General features: G+C 36.2%; 1 protein-coding gene across 2 annotated transcripts; it reads left to right on the forward strand.

Annotated features, from left to right (window-relative positions):
• Positions 1 to 2,828: 2,828 nt before the first annotated feature.
• On the forward strand, positions 2,829 to 24,695 carry CTH (cystathionine gamma-lyase). Of its 2 annotated transcripts, XM_054574671.1 has the most exons (12): positions 2,829 to 3,173; positions 5,994 to 6,075; positions 7,629 to 7,724; positions 9,680 to 9,789; positions 12,044 to 12,175; positions 15,801 to 15,858; positions 16,307 to 16,384; positions 17,505 to 17,657; positions 19,139 to 19,260; positions 20,414 to 20,466; positions 23,714 to 23,852; positions 24,126 to 24,695. In XM_054574671.1, exons 1-12 carry the CDS (start codon positions 3,006 to 3,008, stop codon positions 24,144 to 24,146), a joined length of 1,212 nt encoding a protein of 403 aa, XP_054430646.1. In that variant the 5' UTR covers positions 2,829 to 3,005; the 3' UTR covers positions 24,147 to 24,695. The 2 variants fall into 2 exon arrangements, with proteins under 2 accessions (XP_054430646.1, XP_054430637.1); XM_054574662.1 differs by lacking the exon at positions 24,126 to 24,695 and having other exon boundaries at positions 23,714 to 23,894.
• The last annotated feature ends 1,109 nt before the right edge of the window (positions 24,696 to 25,804 follow it).

Genomic DNA, 25,804 nt, shown 5'->3' on the forward strand with positions numbered 1-25,804 from the left:
CATTGGCAAAAGCCTAATGAAAAACAAACTTTTTTCTTGAGGTAAAACAAAATCATTGCCTATGTTTATGCTTGACAATAATAACATCATGTGAACATTGCTACCAGGTTCTTACTGTGCTGTTTTTGGTATTCAGTCATAATATCTTTACTCATAGCCTGGCTTTAATGAGAGTAATAGATGTCTTTGTGCATATCCATAAGAATTACAGTGTTGCTCTGGCTGGGTAGCTCAGTTGGTTAGAGCATTCTTCCGATAAACCAAGGTTGTAGGTCCGATCTCTGGTCAGGGCACATACAGGAATCAACCAATATATGAATAAATAAGTGGAACAACAAATTGATGTTTCTCTCTTTCTCTCCCTAAAATCAAAAAAATAGAATTAAAAAAAGAAGTACAGTGCTATTTTCATAGTGCCTATTACTATAATACTATTTTTACTCAAAGTATTTATTATAAAAGTAATAGAACTTTGAGTTGTATATAATGATTAGACATTAAAGAAATGTAAAGAATAAGCTCTCCCATTTTCTCTAAGTTATGTACCCATGCTGAATCTTATTCCCGAGAGGAATGAATAGTTTTTCAGTAAGTGTTATGGTATTCATGTTTTGTTTTTTACAAGCTAACTTACATGAAAATGTAGCACATGCCCCAACATATATAGTATTTACTATAGTTAAAGTATCTTTTATACATTGAAAAAGTTTTTTTAAGTACCTTGCTTATTGCAATTTTTAAATTAAAATTTTTGGTATTATTAATGTTGAGAAGGTAATATATGCCCATGGTATAAAACTTGAACACAAAAGCAAATAAAATGTGGGAAATTCTGGGTAGAGGGTGGCCAAGGAGGAAAATTGGGACAACTGTAATAACATAATCAATACAATTAAAAAAAAACAAATAAAGCATAAATAAAATGTAAACAAAATTACTCTTTCCATTGCAGATCCATAGCCTCTACTACCGGAGTAATTTTTATATACATTAATCCATATATATCTGTCTAAAATGAACGTAACACGGTGTATATTCTTGGAAAAGTGGATGAATAACATATACATTGCTTTCTCAACACTTTGCAGTTCTCAGAAATTAGAAATCACAACATACCAGCTCATATAAGCCCTCCTGCTTCTTGGTCATTCTGCAGACTGACTGACCAGTTTCCTATATGAATGGATACTTAAGCTGTATTCAATTTTTTTATTATTAAAAATGGCAAAAATAGATATAAAGAACATCCTTGGTCATCTTCACGTACATGTAGGAATACACCTGAAGGATAAAGTCCTACAAGTAAAATTGCTAAGTCCTAGGAATCCTTGTTACATAATATTGAGCTACCATCTAATAAAGTTTCCTCAATTTATGAGAGTAAAAAAGGCTTAATTTAGAGCATTTACATTGGTACCATCTTTTAAAGGATCCATTATTACAGTAACACTAAATAAAACATCCATATTTATGCAACTCAGGGTTTGTCCACAAATATTATGAGATAAACTAACTAGGACTGCTTTAGACACCCCTGGTGCCTAAGCATCATATCATATAAACATACTCATGTATGGTTATATATTACTCTTGAGATAAGTTGCAGTTGACAACATGTAAGATTAACAGAATATCAGTTAAATGTATATTAATGTATATTAGTATTTTGGAATCCATCCATTTTTCCCCCTAGGTGAAAACATTTTACCATGTCTTTAAAAGCTTGCAGACGGCTGTGTCCCTAAAGCTAATTTGAAAAGTAAATTACCGCAGTCTTACCTGTAAAATTTTAAGAACTGTTTGTCTTTTCTTCTCTTTTTTATTAATTGGTTTAACCAAGTTTCAGATTTTTAGTGAAGGTTTTGTAGCAACAGAAATATTCCTGAATTCCCTAGTCCTAGAAGATATTCACAATAGTAAATAGGTGAAGTCTGTATTGTCTAGGGAACAAGGAGCTTTTTGTTGTTTTAAAAGAATGATCCTTGTGAGAGTAGGGCTCTGGGTGCAGGTGAGTGGTGAATAGTGACAAGGGACTGTTTCCTTTTTCCTACAAGAATGTTGCTGCCAATTGTGTCATTGAAAGCGATTTTTGATAAGGATTTGAGGCTCCAATAAATTTTTCAAAGCCAGACTATCTTTTTCACCAGGGAGAGTTTTTCTGGGCACTTCAAAAGAAGATAATGATGCTTGAAAAAAAGGTAAAGTTTGATTAGCTGTTAGGAGGCTGTCAGAAATTTGCTTGGAGACCCCTACTCATTTCAATCCTGGCAAATGATGGGTCATTACGGAATTTATGGCAGGCGGCCTTCAGCTAAAGAAAATCCAAGCTACAAGCTTGGCAACTTTGGCCGCTGTTTTTGTTAGCAATCTCTACTTTGTTGCTTGTGTCTATCAGCCCCACCCTCAGGGCAAAGGGTGCTGGGGTTGGGGGTTGGGGAGTAGGGAAGGTCAAGGGCAAAGGCTGCAGTGAGAGGAGGCTATTTGTGTGGCCTATATGCAGGTTACTCGGTTTCCACACTAATCCAGCCTTTCGTCCCGTCTCCCGCGAACCTCTCGCCCGACGTCACACAAACGCCCGGGTGGCTCAGTGGAACAAGTAAGGCAGCTTCCTCAGGGAAGGGACTAGTGAATTTCGCCTGCAGGGACAAGCACCACGTGGAAACACGGACTCCGGCTGCAAGCCACAGTCTGCTTCGGGATGGGAAGACCCGGCGACGCTCCGGGCAACGCCTCCACTCCCAGCCAATGAGAAGCAGGGACTGCGTCAGGGTTTTCGCTCATTGGGTCGTGCTGGCTCCGCCCCGAGGGGATCACATCCCTCTCAGGCCACTAAAGTCTCAGCCAGAAGTCCCGGTGTCCGGCTGCCATCTGTTCACTGCCGGTTGCTGGCGTTTTTTCAGCTGCCTTTCGCCTGATTCCTCTGAGTCTCTTTCAAACCCTCACGCGCCAGTTTCTTAGTTTTATCTTCCTCTCTCTTTTCCTCTCTCCTTCCTTCGCAGCTTAACATGCAGAAAAAAGGCGTCTCCCCTCACGGATTCCTGCCTAGCTTCCAACACTTCGCCACGCAGGCCATTCATGTGGGCCAGGAACCAGAGCAATGGACCTCCCGAGCTGTAGTGACTCCCATCTCCATGTCCACCACGTTCAAACAAGGGGCTCCCGGCAAGCACTCGGTGAGCTGGGTCTGTCTGGGGCTATCCAGGGTTGGACGGGAAAAGAGATGGTTTGCAAATTGAAAAGGCACCCAAGTAATGTATAAAATGGCATACTCATCGAGAAGGCAGCTGGGAAGATGCTTACTACACCTGTCATCCTCCTTGCAATAAAACTTTTTATGGGATGGTCCAGTGATCATATTTCTTTTGATAAGCAGGACTAGAAGGAACGGTTTGTCCAACTTACCATCTAGATTTGGGCTGAAATTCATGTGATTCTGTCAAATTTGCAGTTTAAAACTGAGGGTTATAACTTCTTTGATTACTTTTAGCAGTAACAATGATAAAAATACAATGAGTCAGATAAAAAAAAATTAAGGGTTTCATTACTCACCTAGACACAAGACCATTCCCAAAGCTGTATTCAACTATCAGTAGTTACTGGGTACTTGCTTTGTGCTAAATACATACTTACCTGTGGTATATCATGTGTATTGCATGTGTTGTCTCAGATAATCCTGAAAACAGCCCTAGTCTGAACTATGTTCTCATTTTTCTTATGAAAGAAAACTGAGATTTATGGACAAGTAGCCCAAGTCCACAGAGCTAATAAGTGGTGGAACTGGAATTCCAGCCCTGCTCTGAACCCTGCTTTTAGTCATTAGGCTACATTGTGCTGTACTTCAGCAATGCTAGCAATAATCTAAATCATTGCATCACCTGAGCAGTGGGGCTTATCAAGTAGAAGCACAAGTCATGTAGTCAGAGGACCTGGGACTGATTTCTGACACCACCTCTTCCGAGCTGGGTGACCTTAAGCAAAGTTATCTAACCTATCCAAGCCTCAGGTTGACTCTGTGTAAATGGGGTTAATCATAGTATCTACAACATAAGCTGTTGATATGTATGGTAAACTGCATGGTACATTATAAGTGCTCAGTAGTTTGGTATTGCACAGTGATCACATTTATACTTTTTTCATTTGATCCTTAAAACAACCAGCTTAGAGTGGAGGGACAGGTGTTGTACACTTTTTATGGAAAAGGAATGGACCCAGAGTCACAGATAAATGACATGAAAGGCTTATGAGAGAGCCCTCTTTATTAACCACATACTTTTTCCTATTTTGGTAGCATACCTGATAGATACTGGAGTATTACATTTCTGAGGTTCAGAAAAAAAATAGTGAAATGAAATTTGTAGGTCCTAAACCTTGATTAAACTTCAAAAACCTCTTTTGTGTGTATGTTATATTAAGTTGAAGAAAATTCTTTTAGACTTAACCCTTTGTTTTTTCAGGTAGAGTTCTAAGGGCATTTCTTGTTTTAGGATACTTCTAGCTACTGTATTTTGGAATCAATATATGAACACACATCCTGCCTTCCCAGCATGTGGCTTTTTCCTGGTGCAGGGTTTTGTGAATGTGGGGCTGCTGGAGTTTCAGCAGAAAAGTTAACCATGTAGCTATGATATTAATCAATGTTTTCAAAGAGCCAGCAGGGATGGTAAAATCCAAACTCCTCTTAATACCTTTAAAAAACAAGTTAAGAGCACTAAAGAGAATGTAACTGGAGCATCTAATTCTACAGTTCCATTTGGAAAGCTATTGAAGGGTAAGAGGGTAGGAATTTGCTTCTAAAATATGCTTCTCCCCCACCCCCAACAAAGTTAAGTCTCTACAATGAATATTTATGGAAGCATAGGGTACCTTTCTGTGGCGACATGAATTCAAACAGGATTTTTGCGGTTTTTTTTCCTGTCTGGTGAGTACAACTGCAAGTCACATCAAGCAGGTGATGGTGAGGAAAGACGAGAATATCTGGAGCTCTATAAAATATGCCTACTCATGTTGTCAAAACCAAAGAAAGGAACAAAGCAACAAAACAAATACATATACGGAAATAAATACTGGGAGCTCCTGATTCAGGGACAAAGGTGTAAATCATGGTTGTGTGTTGTTTTTGTGCCACGGCAGGTGGGGCAGGGGTGGGGGACTGGAGGGCAGAAAGTGGTAGGATTTTTCCTCAATGTATAAATCTTGGGTTTGAGTTCTGGCTGTGACACTCCCTATGATATCTAGCTTTACTTTCCATGAAGCAGATCACAAGGGTTAAAGGAAATGACCGGATGAACACAGCTAGTATGGTGCCACACACATAAAAGGAACAATGCAAAATTTTGAAAGTAATGTGTGGAGCTGCTTTGCCAAGAATGACTCTATTTTTTGAGTCACTTACGTAGAGCCAAGATCTGATCTTTTTGAGCATTTGTAAATCTGTTCATAGCTTTCTGTTGGAAGCTAAACAGAACTTGCATCTCTTACTTCTTAGAAAATGAAATACAGGTTAGAATTAGGTTAACTCTTGGCTCAGGTGATTCCCTTTTCTTGATGTCCCCAGATTCATGGGTAGAAAGACAAGTCTAACATAATAATAATGCTAATAGTAAAAGGAACCAGTTATCTAGTAGTAGGCATGTGCTAGGCACCATGGAGAGGACCTGTATATTGTCCCTTTATTATCACAGTAATTTTGTGAATTATATATCTGTATTTTATTCCCATTTACGAATATTGAGATTGACTCTGGGAAATGTTAAGTATAACTTACCTGTTGGCATGTAGCTCATAAGTGACGGACAAAAAAACTCTAATTTGGTTTGGCTGATTTTGGAGCCTCTCCACACCACTGCACTGTTATGCTTTTAATGGCAAAACATGCCACAAATCAATAAAAATTCATTATAGTAGAATGAACCTGTAATTGTGGAGTAGTCTCTGTTATGACTCTGATAATAAACTTAAGTTCCTTAGAATGATCTCTGGCTTCTTTTCTTCAGGGTTTTGAATATAGCCGTTCTGGAAACCCCACCAGGAATTGCTTGGAAAAAGCAGTGGCGGCACTGGATGGGGCCAAGTACAGTAAGTGATTTCCAATTTGAAGGTTGTGAAGTCTGGAATCTATTGTGTGTACAGAGAAAATCACAGAAGCACAGAATGTAGAACTGGAATGAAAAAAGGATTAGCTAGTTCAAAACAGTTATTGTGTTAAACCATTGAATTACTTCCCAAGGTCCCACATCTGGTAAACTATGCATATGTATAGTTATTTGGTAAAAATAAATATGAATAGGGGCAAAATGGCAGAATTTTCCATTTGGTATTCATGTAGATACTCTTATCTGAAGCTATCAGTATAAATGGATAAAAATTAACTAAGTTTTATAACACTGTTTATGACAATATAAGCTTTCTTATATTCTGGTCCATTTACCCGATTATTTGTACCTGAGAATAGCAGGAAGATACATTTGCAATAGGCAGGTACTATGGATAGCGTGCTTTCAGAGATTAGGGGTTAATCCTTGAATCTTGTATTTTTTTTGTAAAGGAATGGATTGCTATTAAATCATTTTGTATTTTTTATATAAATGATAATAAATGAGGGCAAAATAATGAATAGAAAATAGGAGTCTTTGTTTCCTCATAGCAAGGGTGTAGGAATTATAAGAAATATTAATAACGTGAATTATTGGGTGGGTTTGGGATTTTGGGAAAGGGGTTGGTTTTATCTTGGATGAGATTAAACACAAAATTGCTGAAATTTGGTACTGTATTGGGAACACTTTTTTTCTGCAGGAGGTATAAAGACTGAGTGTTCTTATGTCAGACACCTTTTTCAAGTGGGATCCAGAAAACATGGTTGTTTTTAACTGGGTTTTGAAGTTTAGCCTTCTATGTGAATTATTTATTGGACCATAGATCTGCATAGTAGAAAACTGTAATCCTAATCTAAAATTTTCTAAGAGGATTTCACAATTTTATTTTTCAAGTTAATTAAATCATCCCTTCTACCACTCACAGGTGACTTTTTTTTTTATTATCAAGGGGATCTATTGATATTCTTTTACATTTAATGTGCACAATACCCGTTATTTTTTAAATTATTTATTTGTATTATGATTCTTCAACATGAGATCACACTTGTTTAAAAAGATTCCACATTAAAAATTAAAACTAAAATTTATTAAATTTATCAGAAATATCCCAGGTCTGATTCTGAGTTTTGTTTAATGATTTGCTCAATTACCCAGCCATATAGTTGATGAATCATATCTTAGCTCTATTCTTCAAGTTTGAAATTTTAGAGCCTGATATTTTTAAACTGTAATTTAATTGGCAATTGGTCTTTTATCTCAGAATTTCATGAAAGAATTATTTACTTGAAGTGTTTCAGAGAAATGTTATAACCAAAGCAAATTTAAATATATATTTTTTTATTATGTAGATATTTTGTCTCTGAAATGGAAAAGGGGTTTTGTGATGGTATTCATCAGGCGACTTCTGGTGGCTCAGCAGTGATGAATGTCCCATTAGCAGAGAGAGGCACATAAAATAATGCAAGTGAATACTGTGGTTGTTTTTAACCTATTGGTCTGACCTTTTGGTTTACTCTAACTTGGTTTTCATTTTAGATTTGGCCTTTGCTTCAGGTTTAGCAGCCACTATGACTATTACCCATCTCTTAAAAGCAGGGGACCACATTATTTGTATGGATGATGTATATGGAGGTAGGTGATCTCTTGCATTTGTGTTGTGTCTACTGATATTTAAAGATACCAAAGTGGGTCCTACATTATATTAACAATGTTGCCAAGATTACTGACTCTTTATTATCTTTTGAAGGTGTAATGGACACCTCCAAGCTGGCTAAGAGTTGGTAAAAAAGAAGCATCAGTGCCTAGGTCCATGCTCTGGAACAGCTCATAAGAGAGACTGAATAATAATAATTTTATTCAAGCTGTTGGAATGAGGATGTAGGGCTGGATCAACTTTTAGACATATTCTGCTCTAGGGAAGACAGTGTTTAAAAGGAGAATGTTCTAGTGTACTTTAAGATTTATACCAGCAATGAAGATTAACTATTGTAACCCAGGTCACTCTCAAAAGAACTTAACTCTACCCATCCCTTTATCTTCCTTCTTTTGTGGTTTTAGGGAGTGTTTTGAAAATTTTTTGAAAGTTATATACCCTTTCCTCCAAAAAGTTTATTTAAGGTGACACCCAACATTTATCATTTTAATTTTAGAGTCAAGTGGAAGCCTGTCAGTTAATCCAAATTTAACAACTTTCATTCTAAAGAGTTTAAATGCTAGTTTAAGTGGCAAGTGGGTAGGTAAAGAAGACATTGCCCTTACCTTTAAGCAAGACTCATTTTTGTGTTCAAAACAATAGCAACATTTTTTGCAAATATACATGTGTATTCCTAATGCTTCCAAATAATTAAAATGTGATTTCCAGAATATTGTTATCGTATTTGAACAAAGACTTAAATTTGTCAGGGACTCACCGACCAGAAATTATGAAGGGTTGTATATTTATATTAGGTCCCTATTATAGTTTGTTGAATTGAAATGATAAAATCTCAAACATTTTGTTACTTTTATAATGCATTATAAAAACCTCATGGCAAAAATAGCACAAAATCTTGAAACTTGCTGTTGATTTTTAACAACCTTTTGTACTATTTTTCAATCTTGTGTTATCTAAGGTCAGTCTCTACGTAACATCAGTAGTTCAGTATAAAAGTTCAGAGTATTGGTTTGTTTGTTTTTGGTCAACTGTTAATAATAGCAGTTTTCCCTTTAAATTTTGCATATGTAAAAAATCAAATCCCAGAACAGGACTTATAAAAGAAATTATACAAAGATGCATGATTTATCTTCTTTCATTATAAACTCTAGTTTGATTTATATTTTCTCATTTTTCTATTAGAACTTTCAGAACTGTGTAATAAAAATGTTGAGAAAGTACAAAGAATAATAACCAGTTTTCTTGTATTACCAAAGTATAGTTGGATTGAAAATTCATTTTGAATAATTCATTGACATTGGTTCATTTATTATAGATTTGAGTACTATGAAGAAATTGTTAAAAAAAGACATTGATATTTTGGGGAGCGTGCCCCTTAATATTTGAAGAGTAGAGATTGTGTGTTTTGAGAAACATTTTCTGCTTTATGCTTCTTGCTGTAGATATCAACTATGTTCTATTTGACTAACTTTTTTTAAGGAAAAGCTAAACCTTATATTCTTTACAATGTGATAGCCCAAATATTTAACCAAAGTAGAATTGCTCTTAGATGTATTTTTCTTGGCAATTGACACTTAGTAGTGTTTTTAAGGTGACTAACTATATCTATAAGGCATAATCATTAACATTCTTTTTTTTAAATAATTTATTTATTTTTAGAGTGAGGGGATGGAGGGAGAAAGAGAGCAGAGAAACATCAATGATGTGTGAAGGAAACATTGATCAACTGTCATACCCCCAACTGGGGGCCTGGCCTGCAACTCAGGGATGTGCCCTGATGGGAAATCAAACCAGCAACCTCTCGGTTTGCAGGCTGGCACTTAATCCACTGAGCCACACCAACCAGGGCTCATTAACATTCTTAATGATTATAAGGAATGAACATTCTTAATACAATGTCCTTGCCATTTCTTCTGATTTTCTTCTGCCTCAGGTACAAACAGGTACTTCAATAAGGTGGCATCTGAATTTGGATTAAAGATTTCTTTTGTCGATTGTTCCAAAACTAAATTACTAGAGGAAGCCATTACACCAAAAACCAAGGTACTCAGTTTTCAGTTTTGTCTTTTTCCCTGTGATGTTTTGTTTTCATCATTTCTGTTTAATGGAGGACATAATTTAAATTTGAATAACAAATTTTATCAGAGCCATTGGAAACCATCAACAAGAATAAAATAGGTCTGTTGTCACCTAAGTATTATAGTATAATGATTTGGCGCATAAATTCCAGAGTGGGTTTCAAAGCTTAATTCTGCATCATGGTTGGTGTGTGATTACAGGCAAATAATTTGAACAAAGTTTCAATTTCTTCATTTGCAAAAATGGGGATAATTGTACCTGCTTTACAGAAAGGTGGTTGTGTGAATTAAAGGCATATGAAATAAGACAGAGATCAGGCATATGAAATGCTTAGTACAGTTCCCAGTACATGATAACTTATAAAAAATTTGTTAGCAAAAGCACACAATTCTTAACTGCATTACCAAGCTAGTATTGGTAACAGAAGTCATCACAGAAATTGGGTTACAGAAAAAGAAGCTTGCCAAGTCCCCTGAACCCTAAGTATAGTGGCTTTTTAAGGGCTCTAAGGGATACTTCAGCAAAATAATGGAAGTAGAGAATGAGCCACTAGCAATCTTTAGCCTCCATCCTGGGAAGCTTGTATGCCACCGGAAGGTGTTTTGTCTCTTAGTGAATAGCATATGTGATATTCTTTCTTGGGACCTCATTTAAATTCTGAGTGGGTAAAAGAAGGACCAGTTCTTTTATAAGTCAGTCCTTTCCAACTTTTTGCTAATGATTAGAAGGTTTGAGTTGTATTCAAGGTCATGTTGCAGTGTCTGCTAAAAAGTGAAAATCTTTTTTCACACAAATACGTTAAAGATTAACACCAGGGTGAACTTTGAGTGATTAAGATTTATTTTCAAAGGAACTAGTTTTTTTTAAATCTTCCTTGGGAGAAAAGATACTTAATTAAAATAGCTGTTCTGTCTTTCTAAGGAAGGAAAGCAAATTGTGAGTATATTAATTCTTGTCAACAGAACTTTATGTAGTGTTTCTTTACTGACTTGAATTAATATATTTTCCCCCTGAAAAAGTAGATTTTTTTCATGTAAAACTACTATGCACTTATTTTTTTGCATGTAAATCTACTTTGTACTTATTTGCTTATTTTAATTTTAATTATTATTTTTAAAGGTTTTATTTATTTATGTTTAAACACAGTGGAAGGGAGGGAGAAAGGGGAAAAGAAACATTGATGTGAGAGAAACATTGGTTGCCTCTCAGTCCCCAACCAGGGGCTTGTCCTGCAACTCGGGCATGTGCCCTGACCACGAATCGAACCAGTGACCTTTTGGTTTGCAGGCTGATGCCCAACCCACTGAGCCACACCAGTCAGGGCTAATTATTATTAGTATTAGTATTTAATGAGTGGGAATAATAAATACTAACTCAGAAATAATTTTTATAGATTCTTTAAGTAATTCAATTCTTGTACACTGTACATTTCTTGAACTACCTTATCTTTTCCACAGTAAATCTCTAGATTTTTGCCTGTTTATGTAATACAAAATATTAACTTTAAAAAAATCAGTAGATAATGTCATACCGTGTTTAACAAATAGAATTCTTTTTTTTTTTTTTGTCTTTTCAATAGCTGTCAACCATCCACTATGTGCTTGAGCTGTGCTAGAGTTTGGACTATAGATATATATGATACTCTCTCTTTCTTAAGTGAGCTGTAGCCAGGTTTTGTGTTGTGTGTGCTACTTTTCTTCTTTATTCTTAGACTCTTGCTCTTCAAGTCCTGGGCACTTATTTTATAATTTCTAGTGCATCTGCCATTATTTAAGTTAATATCAAGGACATTTTTGGCATCCTCTTCAATAAAAATTCTAGGATGTAACCTTAGACAATATGTATTATCTTTGAGAATAAAATTTCCAGACACTGAATTATGTCTTTGGAACACATCCTCTTTTTTATGGAAAATAATTACAATAACTAATTTCCGTACTTTTCTGCTTTCATGCATACTATCTCATTTGATCCTTACAATTGCTCTATCAGGTAAATATTACCAACCCCATTGTACAGATGAAAAATTTGAGGAATATAGAGGGCAAGTTACTTAGCTATGACCTCTCAGAAATTTATGGGTGCTAAGATTCACATTTGAACCTTTCAACTTCATCATCCAGGCTCTTCTGATATATCCTCTCAGATGGTTGCAAGGTGTGGGATGTATGTTTGTACAGTGTTTTTTATAGACTTGTCATTTACTGAATTATTTTAGCTTGTTTGGGTTGAAACTCCCACAAACCCTAACTTGAAGATGATTGACATTGAAGCCTGCGCACATACTGTCCATAAACACGGAGACATTATTTTGGTCGTGGATAACACTTTCATGTCGGCATATTTCCAGGTAAATGTAAATAAAATTTTTGGTACGATGAGTAGACTACACAGGCAGCTGTAATTGGATTGAAAAGATATTAACCAATGGTAGAAGACCCAAATATAATTCTATGTCTACTCAATAACTACGATTAGATTTTATGAGTGTGAACATGATTTTAATGTGAACAAGTCCTTCCTTTCCTTAGGTTAATATCTTGTATGGGACTTTGTTTTACATGTTGTCTTAATTAAAGCTTTTAGGATTTCTTAGGAGTGTAAATTCTCCAAAGATGTGGCCTTATTTTGTGATTGTATTTGTCGGTGCCTTGCACATAGTAGAGACTTGATTGTTTATGTGCTAGTTACAAGTTAGTGATATTATTTTTACAGTCATCCCTAATAGGTTTTTATCTGATTGATCTTCCAAATAAAAGGAAAAGAAAAGCTGTACTCAGTGACATCTTAATGTATGTCACATATAATGTTTATTCATTTCTCTCCCTTTCTAGTTTCTCTTCCCTCAGCACCTATAGATTATGCATAACCCTTTATGCATAGCCCTTTGGCTTATTTGTATTATAAATTTCTACTGTATGTTTCACATTGTAGCTATAAGTATTTAAGAGTGCTCCTTTTAAACTATCTTTTTTTTCTAACTATCCCTCTACATTACATCTTTCCTTATCCCCAAAGCTTCCCATTTATCCTTCATTTCTTTCTTTTTTATCTCTTACTTTTTTCCAGATTCTTCTTCCTTTCTGTTCCATTTTGCTGCTTTTTGTAGATCATCTTGGGATATCTGTAATTGAATAGTTGTCTGTCCCACCATCTCTTCATTTTCCCTCCCTTTCCTCTGAGCAACCTAATTTTGTTTCCTTTCCTTATTAAGAGTTACCTCCTCTCTGCTCTTTCCTTTCTGCTTGGACCTCATGGTCATTCTTACTAAACTTTCTGTAGTTCACCTTTATTATACAGAGTTCCTGAAACCCCAGCTCGTTTTCTTCAGCTCTTCAATTAGGCACATGTTTACAAGCTCAGTTGTTTACATTTCTACCCCTTCTGTTTTGGGTGCCTGAGGTTTGGCCAGGCTTCTGCCTTCCTGTGACTAGCTGACCTTCTGGCAGTTTGCCTAAGCCTGTTCTTCACCTTCCTTCATTTTATTCAGAAGGCATTACCATATTATATTTCCCTTTCCTAAAATACTCCTCCTGGCTAAGTTGTATTCAGATAGTTTCACAGCCACTTATCTTAATGATATACATACAGCGATGCCTTGGTATCCGTTTCAAGAACCCCTGTGGATACCAAAATCCACAGATGCTCAAGTACCTTATATTAAACGGCATAATATTTGTATATAACTCATGCACTTTCCCTTGTATACTTTAATTCAGCTCTAGGTAACTTATGATATCTAATACAATGAAATGCCATGTAAGTAGTTGCTATACTGTATTATTTAGAGACTAATGACAAGGAAAAAAAGTCTGTACATATTCTGTACAAACATAAGCAATTTAGGCCTAACTACATAGTACTTGTCAGCAATGTATAACTTTTTCTTCAAATATTTTTCCATCCATGGTTGGCTGAATCTGTGGATGTGGACCACTGCAATAGAGTGTTGACTGTATCTTTAGATGCTTCTTGTATCATCTTGTAACAGAAAACCTGATAAGATAGTGTGTTTCTAAGTGAAAATCTCCTAGCATTATCTATTTGTCACAGGTGATTTTCATTCTTAGATTCTTTATCTCAGTTTCTTGCCCCGTGTACCCCTTAAAGCCGATACAACGTAGGATTGATCTGGCTGAGTTATGGTGAGTCTTGTATCTTCCCAAAGAGATGGCGTGATGGCGTGAGTTGTTACAGCTTATTACTCATCAGCCTTGGCCCTCTTTCTCCTGTTACCATCACTAAAAAAGGTCCAGTTTTTCTACTTTCCCGAAGCCCACATCACATTGCTCATGACAGGGATGACAGTTTGCTTTTTTTCAATCTGGAGTCATTCCAGTTGAATTAGTCAGAGTCATTGTTCCTAGGCAACCACATGCATTGATTCTGCAAAATACACCTTCTGAAATGGTCCTTTCACTGTTTTATCCTCATTAAAAGTGTGTATATTCTCTTTCTTGCCTGAATTTTGTCTTCTGGATCTTCTGTGAGTCTCACAAAAGGCAAAATAGACAGATATACCAGCATAAAAGTTTCAGAGTAGAGCCTCTGGATTCAGGTAGTCTGGGTGTGAGCCCTGGTTCTACTGTTTTTTGTTTGTTTGTTTGTCTTGTTTTTTTAATCTGAGTGATCTGTTTTATTTTTCTTAGTCTCTTTTCTTCATCTGTACAATTAGAGTCATAAAAGTACTAATTTATTGAGTTAGGTGAAATACAGGATCTGGGGCAATGCCCCTTTTTATTATAATTTTTTTAAAAGATTTTATTTATTTTTAGAGAGACGGGAAGGAAGGGAGAAAGAAAGGGAGAGAAATATTGATCTGCAAAAGATACATTGATCGGTTGCCTCTCACACACCCCCAACTCGGGACCTGGTCTACAACCCAGGCATGTGCCCTGTCTGGGGATCGAACCGGCGACCCTTGGTTCACAGGCTGGCACTCAACCCACTGAGCCACACCAGCCAGGGCTACAAAACCTTTTATTACAGAACCATAAGCATGTAATTCTGTAACATAACAATATCACACTCTGGCACACCATAGGGCATTTTAGGTGAAATGTTCAAATGGCTGTCCGTCTCGTGTGAGATGTTCACGTGCCCTACCAACCACACTCAAGCAGGTCTTACTTCTTCTGGAACCTGCATTTTGCACAGTGCTTCACTGGCATATGTAAAACATTTAACATGGTTCTTGGCACATAATGAGATCAACAGATGCTAGTTACTGGTTTTTCTTTTGACCATAGAGTTTACAGAATGTTAGTCCTGTAAGAGACCTTAGATATCATGTGGTGTGACTCCATCACTTATTTTAAAGAAAATATAAATGGGAAGATGTTGATAATATATTGTTTAGTGATAAGGTGATTACAGCAAAGAAATATTAAGACTAAAAGATTAATCTACAGAACAATCAGATGAGGAAAAACAATCCAATCTAATTTCTTTATAGGTGATTTAAGTTTGGCAAAACTAGTATAATAAAAGAGTAATTAAGAATCAAGATCATGGCAAACCAAGTGAATAAGCACAACATACATTGTCAGGTTTTAATGATTAAAAATCTAACAGATTAGTTTTACTTGACATAACAATTGGTGAATGTTTTAGTCAATTATTTTACATGACTATTGAATCATAAGAATGCCAACATTTCTGCTGTAGGTCATAAATTTAGGGGTCAGTCAGGAACTGCTCTAAAGAAACAGTTCCAGAAGACCTGCTGACCTGAGTTTCTCTGCTATTCCTAAAAAATTTGGGCCATTGGATTGACTATTGGGTCCAATACTTTGTGTTTTTATTTGGGGGAGGATGGAAAGGGAATGTTTATATTAGAGATCCTGGAAAATTTTAAAGTGTACATACTTTTAAAAAATTAGACTAAAAATGATAGTTATAGTAACAAATAGGCAAGTAATGAAGAATATTTTAAGTGATTTCTTATTTAAAATAAAAACTTTTTTTCTTTTTAGCGACCTTTGGCTCTGGGAGCTGATATTTGTATGTATTCAGCAACAAAATATATGAATGGTAAGAAATGCAGAATCTATACTTTGAATGTTCTTTTCCATGGATCGAAGAAAATAGCACAGGGCTTGACATTTTGATTCCTTCTGCTATTATTCAGGTTTTCTCCGACTCATGTAGAAAGTGAAAGAATTATACTTTGATTAAATATTAAGATTTTATTCATAGCAGACAAAAATAGGCTCATGACTTCTAAGCAGAAGATTAAAATTTGTTTAAAAAATTATGTTTTTATCCTGCTTACAGCTTAAAAAGAAACATTTATTTTTATATGGTTTTTATTTTATTATTTTAGGTTATGACTTTTGCTATTTTCGAATTCAATAAAGTTTATTTAAACTTATTCTATTGGGCTTTTTTTCAGGGTCTTTTCAAGTGAAAGTCATATTTTAGAAATTATAAATTGGAGAAAAAACATACATTGTTTCTAACTTAATACTTTTTGTTCTAGGCCACAGTGATGTTGTCATGGGCTTAGTGTCCGTTAATTCTGAGAGCCTCCATGATAGGCTTCGATTCTTGCAAAATTGTAAGTATTAAAAGATCTGGATCCTTCTATGCTCTCAGAGGGACTACATTTAATATTTGTGTTTCCACTAAATATTGTGAAGTGATAGTGTTATACTAATTTAGAAAGAAATGAGAAATAAAGGTGAAAAATTTGGCTCTTTAGAGGAATGCAGGAAAATAAGGTTAAAAGGATATAGTTAGAGCATAACAGGGCTTTACAACATGACACACAGGATGAGATTTGTTATTTTGCAAGTCCATGTTAATTCTGATTATAATATCAAGCCCAAGTGAATTTTTAGTTTTAAGACTTAATGGATATTTTCTTTTAAAAAACACCCAAACATTTGACATGTTGGCTTTCTTATACTGTGTTTTTATATCTGGAATAGTGTTGAATTTTAAATAGCACTTAAGATATAAACTTCCACTTTTCAACAGAGGTCTACACATCACTTCTTGTTTAGATTGTTTAGTTATCTCAGTATCGATAGGAGTATTTAAAGAGAATTTGATTAATTATTACAGTTTGACAGACACATGATACAAACATAATTAGGGATAAGAATGCCCTTCAAGGAAATCAGTATTAAAATAACAAAAGGAGGGAAAACCAAACTCAATGCTTGGTAAGTTTCATTTATTATAAAAAGTAGGAGTGTGCTCTGTATCCTGGGAACATGTAAAGTCATAGGCTGCTTTAGACAAAAGCTAAATAGAATGTCAGTGGAACATTCAGTAATGACAGGAGCTGAACTGCTTTTTCCCCCTTATATTGTAATACTTTTCAAAGAAATACAAGTTTCAGCTATGTGCAGTATGTCATCCTATTAAGATCATAAGAAGGACTGCTTATGTTCATATTTGAGAAGTTATTGTGTTTGTATGCAGGTTCAAGATATTCATTTTCCCTCTCATTTTAAAGCCTATTTCTCTAAGCTTATTTTATGCTTCATTTTCATGCTTCTGATTTGCTACATTAATTCCCACTCCCTCTACCCCCCACCAAAAAAAGAGAAAAACTTAAGCATTGGGTTTTGTAGTTGGCTTCTCAGAGACACTGTATTGAGAAAGAGGGGCCAGAATTTTGTGGGTTCTTACCCACCTTCACACTAACCCAGGGTATGTTTATTTTTCAGCGCTTGGAGCAGTCCCCTCTCCTTTTGACTGTTACCTCTGCAATCGAGGCCTGAAGACTCTACAAGTCCGAATGCAGAAGCATTTTGAAAATGGAATGGCAGTTGCTCAGTTTCTGGAATCACATCCTCTGGTAGAAAAGGTTATTTATCCTGGTATGTTAATCTGATTTCTAAGCTCATATCCTTGGGATTGTGAGGGTTATCCTAAGCATCCTGTGTATGTAGCATTTATTTGTGAGTTAGTTGCTTTCATATATTTTTCTGTTCTTTGATTGTTGAACACTGGTGTGTGTCTGGCTCTGTGGCGTGGGTCCGGTGGTAAAGAAGGTAGACGTGGCCTCTGGCCTTGTGTTGCCTATGGTCTAGTGGATGCTTGGATTTTAAGAAATTAGTCTTATGCATTAGGTTAGCAATTTTCAACCTTTTCCATCTCATGGCACACATTAAGTAATTTCTAAAATTCGACAGCACACTAAAAAAATACATCTTTTGCCAGTCTGACAAAAAAATCAGTATAATTTTGATTCATTCACACTGGACAGCTATTGTTGTGTTGGCTGTTGTCATTTTTTATTTGACCATCTAGGGGAAAAGAGGTCAGTGCCCCAGACTAAATCAGGTAAAGCATGTTTTAAAAATTCTTGCAGCAACACTGGCTGGAAATCGCTTCATTAGATTTTCCAGTGATAGTCTTTAGCATGCAGGTTTGTTGTACCTATTTCAGGATTGCAACGTGGTACTTTCCCCTTGATTTGCTAGTCTACTATTCTGCATTAGCTCTAACTTTTATCTGATTTAAGTTGGAACTTAATACATCTCAATTTGAGATTTGATACTTAGTACCAAAATTCCCCCAAAGCTCTCTTACTTTGTTTTTGAATTCCTTCAGATCCCACAACCTGAAGAAACCCTCAGGTGGAGTTATCAGACTTAAGTGTTACTATTTGAATTTATTTTACCAGTCTTTTAAATTGTGGCGGTGTGGTCTTAAGTAAATAGTTATTTTATACTTAGGTATCTAGGCACATAGTCTTGGATATACCGGAGCATCAAACATGATTCTTACCCTCAAAGAGCTTTAATAAGCCAAGGCAGAAATACAGGGTAGGGCAAAAGTAGTTTTGCTGTTGTGAGTACATGAAACACACAGTTTATTCTTATATTATCATTTATTATTTATTGTGTCATTTTCTACACAAACAGTTGTAAACCTACTTTTGCCTCACCCTGTATATAGGAGATTAAATGCCCTATATGCACTGTAGGTAAGGAAGTATAGCCCTGGCTGGTGTGGCTCAGCCGATTGAGTGCTGACCTGTGAACCAAAGGGTCTCTGGTTTGATTCCCAGTCAGGGCACATGCCTGGGTTGTGGGCTATGTCCCCAGAAGGGGGCACACGAAAGGCACCCACACATTGATGTTTCCATTTCTCCCTTCATCTCTCTAAAAATAAATACATAAAACCTAAAAAAACATGAAGCTAGCGAGATGGAGACAGGGGCCAGAACAAGTAGCCAGCTGTGACCGTCATGTAAAGCTCATTATTAGGCATAGTGGTAGCTTACTTAAGCAAACTGATTTTTTTCTTTGTTTTGAAATTACAAGTTTAATCCTAAAATAAGCCTTTATTACAGGGCTGCCCTCTCATCCTCAGTATGAGTTGGCAAAACGTCAGTGCACAGGTTGCTCTGGGATGATGACCTTTTATATTAAGGGCACTCTTCACCATGCTGAGACTTTCCTCAAGAACCTAAAGGTAAACTTCCTTTTCCCCCTCCATTTTAAAATCATTTTTATTTTTCAATTATGGTTGACATACATTATTATACTAGTTTCTGGTGTACGCCCCAATGATTAGACATTACATAACGTACTGAGTGATCTTCCCAATACATTGCTCGCCCATCTGAGACCATACAGAGTTATTCGAATATTATTGACTATATTCCCTGTGCTGTGCTTTAAATTTCCATGACTGTTCTGTAACAACCAATTGATTTTTAAATTGTTGAGGAAAGACAGAGCAGTTCATTATCTCTCAAATCCATGGTTTTGAACCTGCACGTCACACCCACACATCTCTTTATCATGACGTGCATCGGGTTAGAAAATGACTTTGGTGTGGTAACGGATATCTGAATGTGTTTACATATTTAACTTTCCAGATACTGCCATCAATTTGAGAGAGACAGAATATTCTAGTGCATTGGTTTCAAATTTATTTAAAAGTACACCCCCTCTCCAAATGATATATTATGTGAGGCCTCAAAGAAGAGGGGTTTTTTTAGTATAATGTGGGAGTCTATGCTGAAATCCAGCCTAAGAATGGCTTTCCACACCCTGTGCCTCCCAGGCTGCATGTGCCTGGGGTGAGGGAAGGGAGGAGGCGTTTGTCTACATTTCACAGTGGCAGGAAGTTCTCGGGGGCCCTGGGAGAGAGGCCTACATAACCACACACTGAGGTTACATTGACCTGATGCGGTAAAGTCTGAGTTTTAAGTACTGTAGGTTTAAAGATTAGGATGCTACCAGATGAGTCAAAGCCCCCATGGTATCTAAAATTTGTCCACTTCTAAAATCAGAAAGATAGTAGTGTATGTTTAATTTAATGTGGCTGTGAGAGTAATTTTTAGAAGAGTTGTATAGGACCAAATTAGGAAGGTATAAGAGATTAGCCTTTATGAACTTCTAGTGTTTTAGAAGTTTACGCAAGATATGTCTAATTAATGAAATCATTGTTATGGATTTTATTCTCATTTTTTCTCTGACTTTCTTGCCCAGTTTAGAGTTTATTCATAATCACTATGTTCCACCCTCTGTCCCAGGGCTATTTTTTTAAAAAAAATTATTTTTAGATTTTGTATTCTTATTTTAGTGGAAGGTCTAAATTAATATTTTCTTTGTCATAGTTATTTACTCTGGCTGAGAGCTTGGGTGGTTATGAGAGTCTTGCTGAACTTCCGTAAGTATATTTTTCTTTCTCATATGTTTTAATTTTGATGCTAGCTTTCATGATCATTTGGAAAAAGAGTATGATAAAACCAGATGTAATTCAAGATACTTAATGATCAGAACAGTATGGTACTATCTAATCAGAACAGACTCTAACTCAACAGAATGGAGATACTGATGAAATCTAATGGAGGCTACTTATCAGTGTCCTCCCGAATTTTGCTTCTACCCCTGTTCTGTCTGAAGGAGATTCCAGCAGCAGTTGTACAGTAGGCTTTCTGGTCTTTGGCACAGGGATACTTGTTTTATCCCATTCCGCTCTGGAAGGGAGGTGGGAGACTGTCCTGGAAGGGCTGATTTCAAGGCCCCCTGGCAAATGGGGAATGTGTCTCTGATGAAATACCTTCACACCTTGATTGCCAGAGGGGGGCCCAACTAGATATCATCAAATACATTTACTTTCTGTTCAACCTTGAATGGCTCTATGTTGTTGGCAAGGTAAATGCAAAATCTAACTTGGTACTCCTGGACCTTCACTATCTGACCCAATCAATTAATTTAATTTTATTAAAGCACCAGAGGATATTAGAATATGAAGCAGCCTATGATTAGAGAGTACAGCATATTATTTTACAGCAAGGAAATGTATTGAGAAAGTTTTGCTGATGATTACTCAAATGTCACATGGGAATATATTAATGACTTCAGTCTTGAGGTTTTGCAGTGAAGGGAGCTAAAAGCAGCCTGGATCTTGATTTGAGACCTGTTCTACCAATTACATAAACTTTGAGCTCCAATTTTTTATCTATAAAAGGTGCTTAATTAAAATAATAATGATCACTTATTGATTACCTGTCCCATCAAACATTCCTGAACTATATCCTGACTTCACTATATGTTACTGTGACCATATATTGTTAATTATTGCAATCAAAAGCATCACCTAATAATTTTTTAAAAGATTTTATTTATTTATTTTTAGAGAGTGGGGAAGGGAAAGAGAAATGGAGGGAAACATTGATGTGTGAGAGATACATAGATCAGTTGCCTCTCACATGCCCCCAACCAGGACCTCGCTCACAACCCAGACATGTGCACTGACTGGGAATTCAACCAGCGACCTTTCTGTTTGCTGGCCAGTGCCCAACCCACTGAGCTACACCAGTCAGGCCACCTAATAATTTTTAACTGTACTAAATGCACATCGTATGTTTTTGTGTTTTCATTTCCATAAACATTTTCTGGAAGCACTGTGCTGAAGGATTACTAAAATTTATGCACATTTTCTACCCTCTCATAGTAGCCTACAGCTTCAGGGGATAGTTAGGAAATTTCACAAAGTTAAAAAAAAAAGATGCCCAAATAATGATTCAAATAATTAAGATAACATCTATAGGTTTTGTTAGCCTTTCAAGGAAATGCCTGCTAGAAAGTCTGGATGCACAAGAGGGCACACTCAGCATAGGAAGTTGGGTTATTTTTCACAGGAATGAAGTGTGTGTTACTTTAAGGCCAGTTTTAAAAATAAACCTCTCCAGATTTGGTTTAAAGTTGCTTGGTCCTCAGGCGCTCCAGCAAGGTCATAACCCCATTGCCAGTAGATGAATGAATTTAGGTCAGAGCTTGTCTGTTCTATCACCCTCCTTCTGTGTCTCCCAACTTGGCTGCAACTAGTGCAGCATTGCAATAAGAGAGGGAGGAAGCAGAGCCAGTATGCACTGGGTTGGTCTCCCAGCCTGAAAATGTGTATTAATTTCATGACCTTAGAAAAGTTACTGATCTTCTCTCAACCTCAGTTTTCTTACGTGTAAAATGTGGATAATACTGTGCCCAGCTCTTAGGGTTGTTGTGAGAACACGGGGAAAAATAATTCCTAAGCTAATGCCTTGATTCATATTAAGTGCCCAATAAAAGGTTGACTACCATTATGAATTATTTTTTATTAGCCATCTCCTACATTACTATATTACAAGTACATTCCACATACTTGTAAGTCCTTTTTATATGTTCCTTTCATTAATGGCTGTGACAAAATTTTGAAATAAATATTATATACAATTTTTATCCATTAAAATTAATTATGCACATAAATGACCTAGAGTGCCTGTCTCATGGCAAGCATACGGTAAATGATAACTACCGGTATGTCGGATAAGGAAGTCTACTCTGAGGACAAGTAAGTTTTACAAGTCCCCATAGCCAGTGTGTGGAAGGGCTGAGATTCATACCCAAGTCTATTGGTCTCAGAGGACTAACTTATTTCTTCCTGTGCACACTTTTTAAAGGAATTAAGACCCTGAAAAGGCAGAACATTTTAAGGAGGGTGTTTATGTGTAAAACTTCATTAGAGTGATGAAAGAAATCCATTTACTTCGACCGTGACGGAGATTTTCTTTCCATGGGTCTGAAGTGAGATGGGAGAAAGCAGCTTAGATATTGACTGTGCTGCTGGTGTGCAGGGAAAGGCTGAGTGTTGGTGGCAGTGCGTGTATCAGGGCTCAGAAAGACTCTAAGCTCCTCCATGATGCCTTAGCCCACAGAGGTTTCTCCCTCTTCTGAACTCTGGCAGTTCTTATTGTCACGCGGGTTTGGCATTTGCTGTTAACTACTCTGTTTTGCGAATTATCATAGTCTTTAGCTCCTGCTTTGTTACCTAGGGTAAAGAAAATAATCTCATTCTTCTTGGTTTCCCAATTCTATAGTGCATGACCCATGGTAGGTGCCTTACCTCTGTACCTGGGTTATGTGCCGAATTCTTAATGTACACTGGCTGTTACTAGTGATCCTAGGTAGCCTTTACCAGATCTGCCTCAGAAGGTCCAATTATGGATTGATTCATTGATCCAGAGGAAATTAAGTCTGGTTAGCTCTTGGTCTTAAGAGGCCTCTTATAAATCCAGCTGGCTGGTTATGGGGTATATGATTTTTGACCAAGGCCTCATTCAGGCAAGGTATTAAAATCCACACTGGGGAGGCTATGTCTTTCCCTCTCCCGTGCTTCCATGCAGGAGGAGCGTTTAGACTAAGTACACCTTACTGATGGTATAAAAATGATAAAAGATTGTGAATTTCAGTTAAAATAATGACTTAAAAAGATAATATTAACAAGTTCTTATTTTTTGCCTGTGGAAAATTATAGGTGTATGAAGAATTTGATAGTGTAGAAAAAATTTTAAGATAACTGCAACTTATGAGTCAGAACTATGCCTCCACTGATATAATATAGTGATCAAAAATGTGCTTACTCTTCCTTCCAGGGCAATTATGACCCATGCATCAGTGCCTAAGAGCCACAGAGAGGTCCTTGGGATTAGTGACACACTGATTCGTCTCTCTGTGGGCTTAGAGGATAAAGAAGACCTACTGGAAGATTTAGATCAAGCTTTGAAGGCAGCAGTAAGTTTTAGTACTTTAGTGTTTGTGGGTGTGTGTGTATGAGGGTATGTGCTTGATCTTGGTGGGGCTCACTTTATTTATAGAGAGAGGGCTTGCTGTGAATGCTTAAAAGTTTTCTCTTCCTACAATAAACAGGGTGTATAAATGTGCAGGGAACTCAGTGAAAGTCCAGATTTAAAAGATGATAGCATTCAGAAAAGAGTCCTTAAAGAGCAGGTGAAGTTATTGCCAGCATATTTAACAACCTGTTTTTCTTGTGCACCGTTATTACAGCATTCTCCAAATGCACGTTGAACTTCGCATACCAAAACTGCTATTAGAAGTTGCTTCCTGAGAGATCATCTAATCTGAATAATTGAAGGGACCATGAATGAACTTTTGCAGAATGTTCAAGTGAAAATTTTAAGGGACCTCATTTCCTTTCACAGCTGTAATTTTCCAGGGATCACTCCTATTGAAAACAGTTACCTCTTTCCCTTATTATCATTGACAGATCAATTCCGTTAATATCTTTTTGTTAATTTTGGTACCTATTTGCCTCTTAAGGAGGTAAAATTTGGGTTGCTTTTTTGGATTGTGCTTTTTTTTTTTTAAATGCTTAAGATTTATATTGACCATGTTTACAGTATAGTGATTATTCACTTTTGATGTTTTCTCAAGAATTTAAATTATTAAATGAATGTTTTTAAATCAAGTGTGATTTTTCATATTGTTGAAATCAAGTGTGATTTTTCATATAGTTCTTAAAGCAATGGTTTGCTCCTAATTATGGTAAGCCAAAAATAAATTGATGTAAAGTCTACTGTGAAATTCTACCAATTTAAGGCTGTATTTACTATTTTAAAAAAAATAAACCTAATTGTCAAATGCATTCTATTGTGCTATTTCTATATTATAAAAATTAACTTGTATTCCTGGGCCCTTTTTAAGATTTTATTTATTTATTTTTTGACATAGGGAAAAGGGGGGGAAAAAGAGAGGGAGGGAAACATCAGTATGGGGGTGAAACAGCAATCTGTTGGTTGCCTCTGGCACACCCTCACCCAGAGCATCTGGTCCATGACCCAGCCACATGCCTTGACCAGGATTTGAACTGGCTACCTTTAGGTTTGTGGGATGACAGCCAACACACTGACCCACAAGAGTCTGGGCCTGGGCCCTTTTAATTCTCAGCTCCTAGAGGTCTCAGTCATATCTATCTATGTTAATTTTTATAAATTCAATTGTATAACTATCATACCCAGTGTTTGCAAATTAAATGTAAATTCTATACATAGCAAGTCAAAATGGACTTTTATAGAGAGAAATAATACCTTTCAGATTTTTTTCTGAAACAGTAGATTTGTGAGGCTAAAGGAAGAAATGCTTAATACAAAATCTTATAGTTTGAGTGCATAGCAAGTTATTGTCTGTCAATAACTCATAGGTCAAATAATTACATTAAAAAAATTTTTTTATACTAAAAGCTTTCAGTTATTTGTTTGCTATCACAATTTGTTTCAGTTTAAAAAAAGCGTATTGAACCTGATTAATAATAGTACTGCATTAGTATGACACATTAGTAGAATGTGTCATACTAATACACATTCTGAATTATATGTCTTACCTACATTCTGAATTATACCTATAGAGTGTGGAAATTCTGTCTATAGAGAGCAGGTCACATCTCACAATAGTTTCTCCCGAGCCTGATTTCTTGCCACCAATGGACCTTAGGGCTATGAAAATAAAAAGAAGACTGGCCAAATGAGAAAAGCAAAGGCATTTATTCTGAGCTTGCAAAGGAGTCAACTAATGTTATTTGCGTTTTGGCAGAGACTCAAAGGCAAGCAGAACATAAGGAATTATAGAAATGTTAATATCTGTTGATATGGATGAGAAACTAAAATTTCCCTATTTAAAACTATCAGATGACTCTCAAATGGTAAAATTAAATCACTGTTAGAAATGCT

This window comes from Pteronotus mesoamericanus, unplaced genomic scaffold (assembly GCF_021234165.1).
Source record: "Pteronotus mesoamericanus isolate MK-2021 breed Mesoamerican mustached bat unplaced genomic scaffold, CSHL_Meso_final contig_105, whole genome shotgun sequence".
NCBI lineage: Eukaryota > Metazoa > Chordata > Mammalia > Chiroptera > Mormoopidae > Pteronotus > Pteronotus mesoamericanus.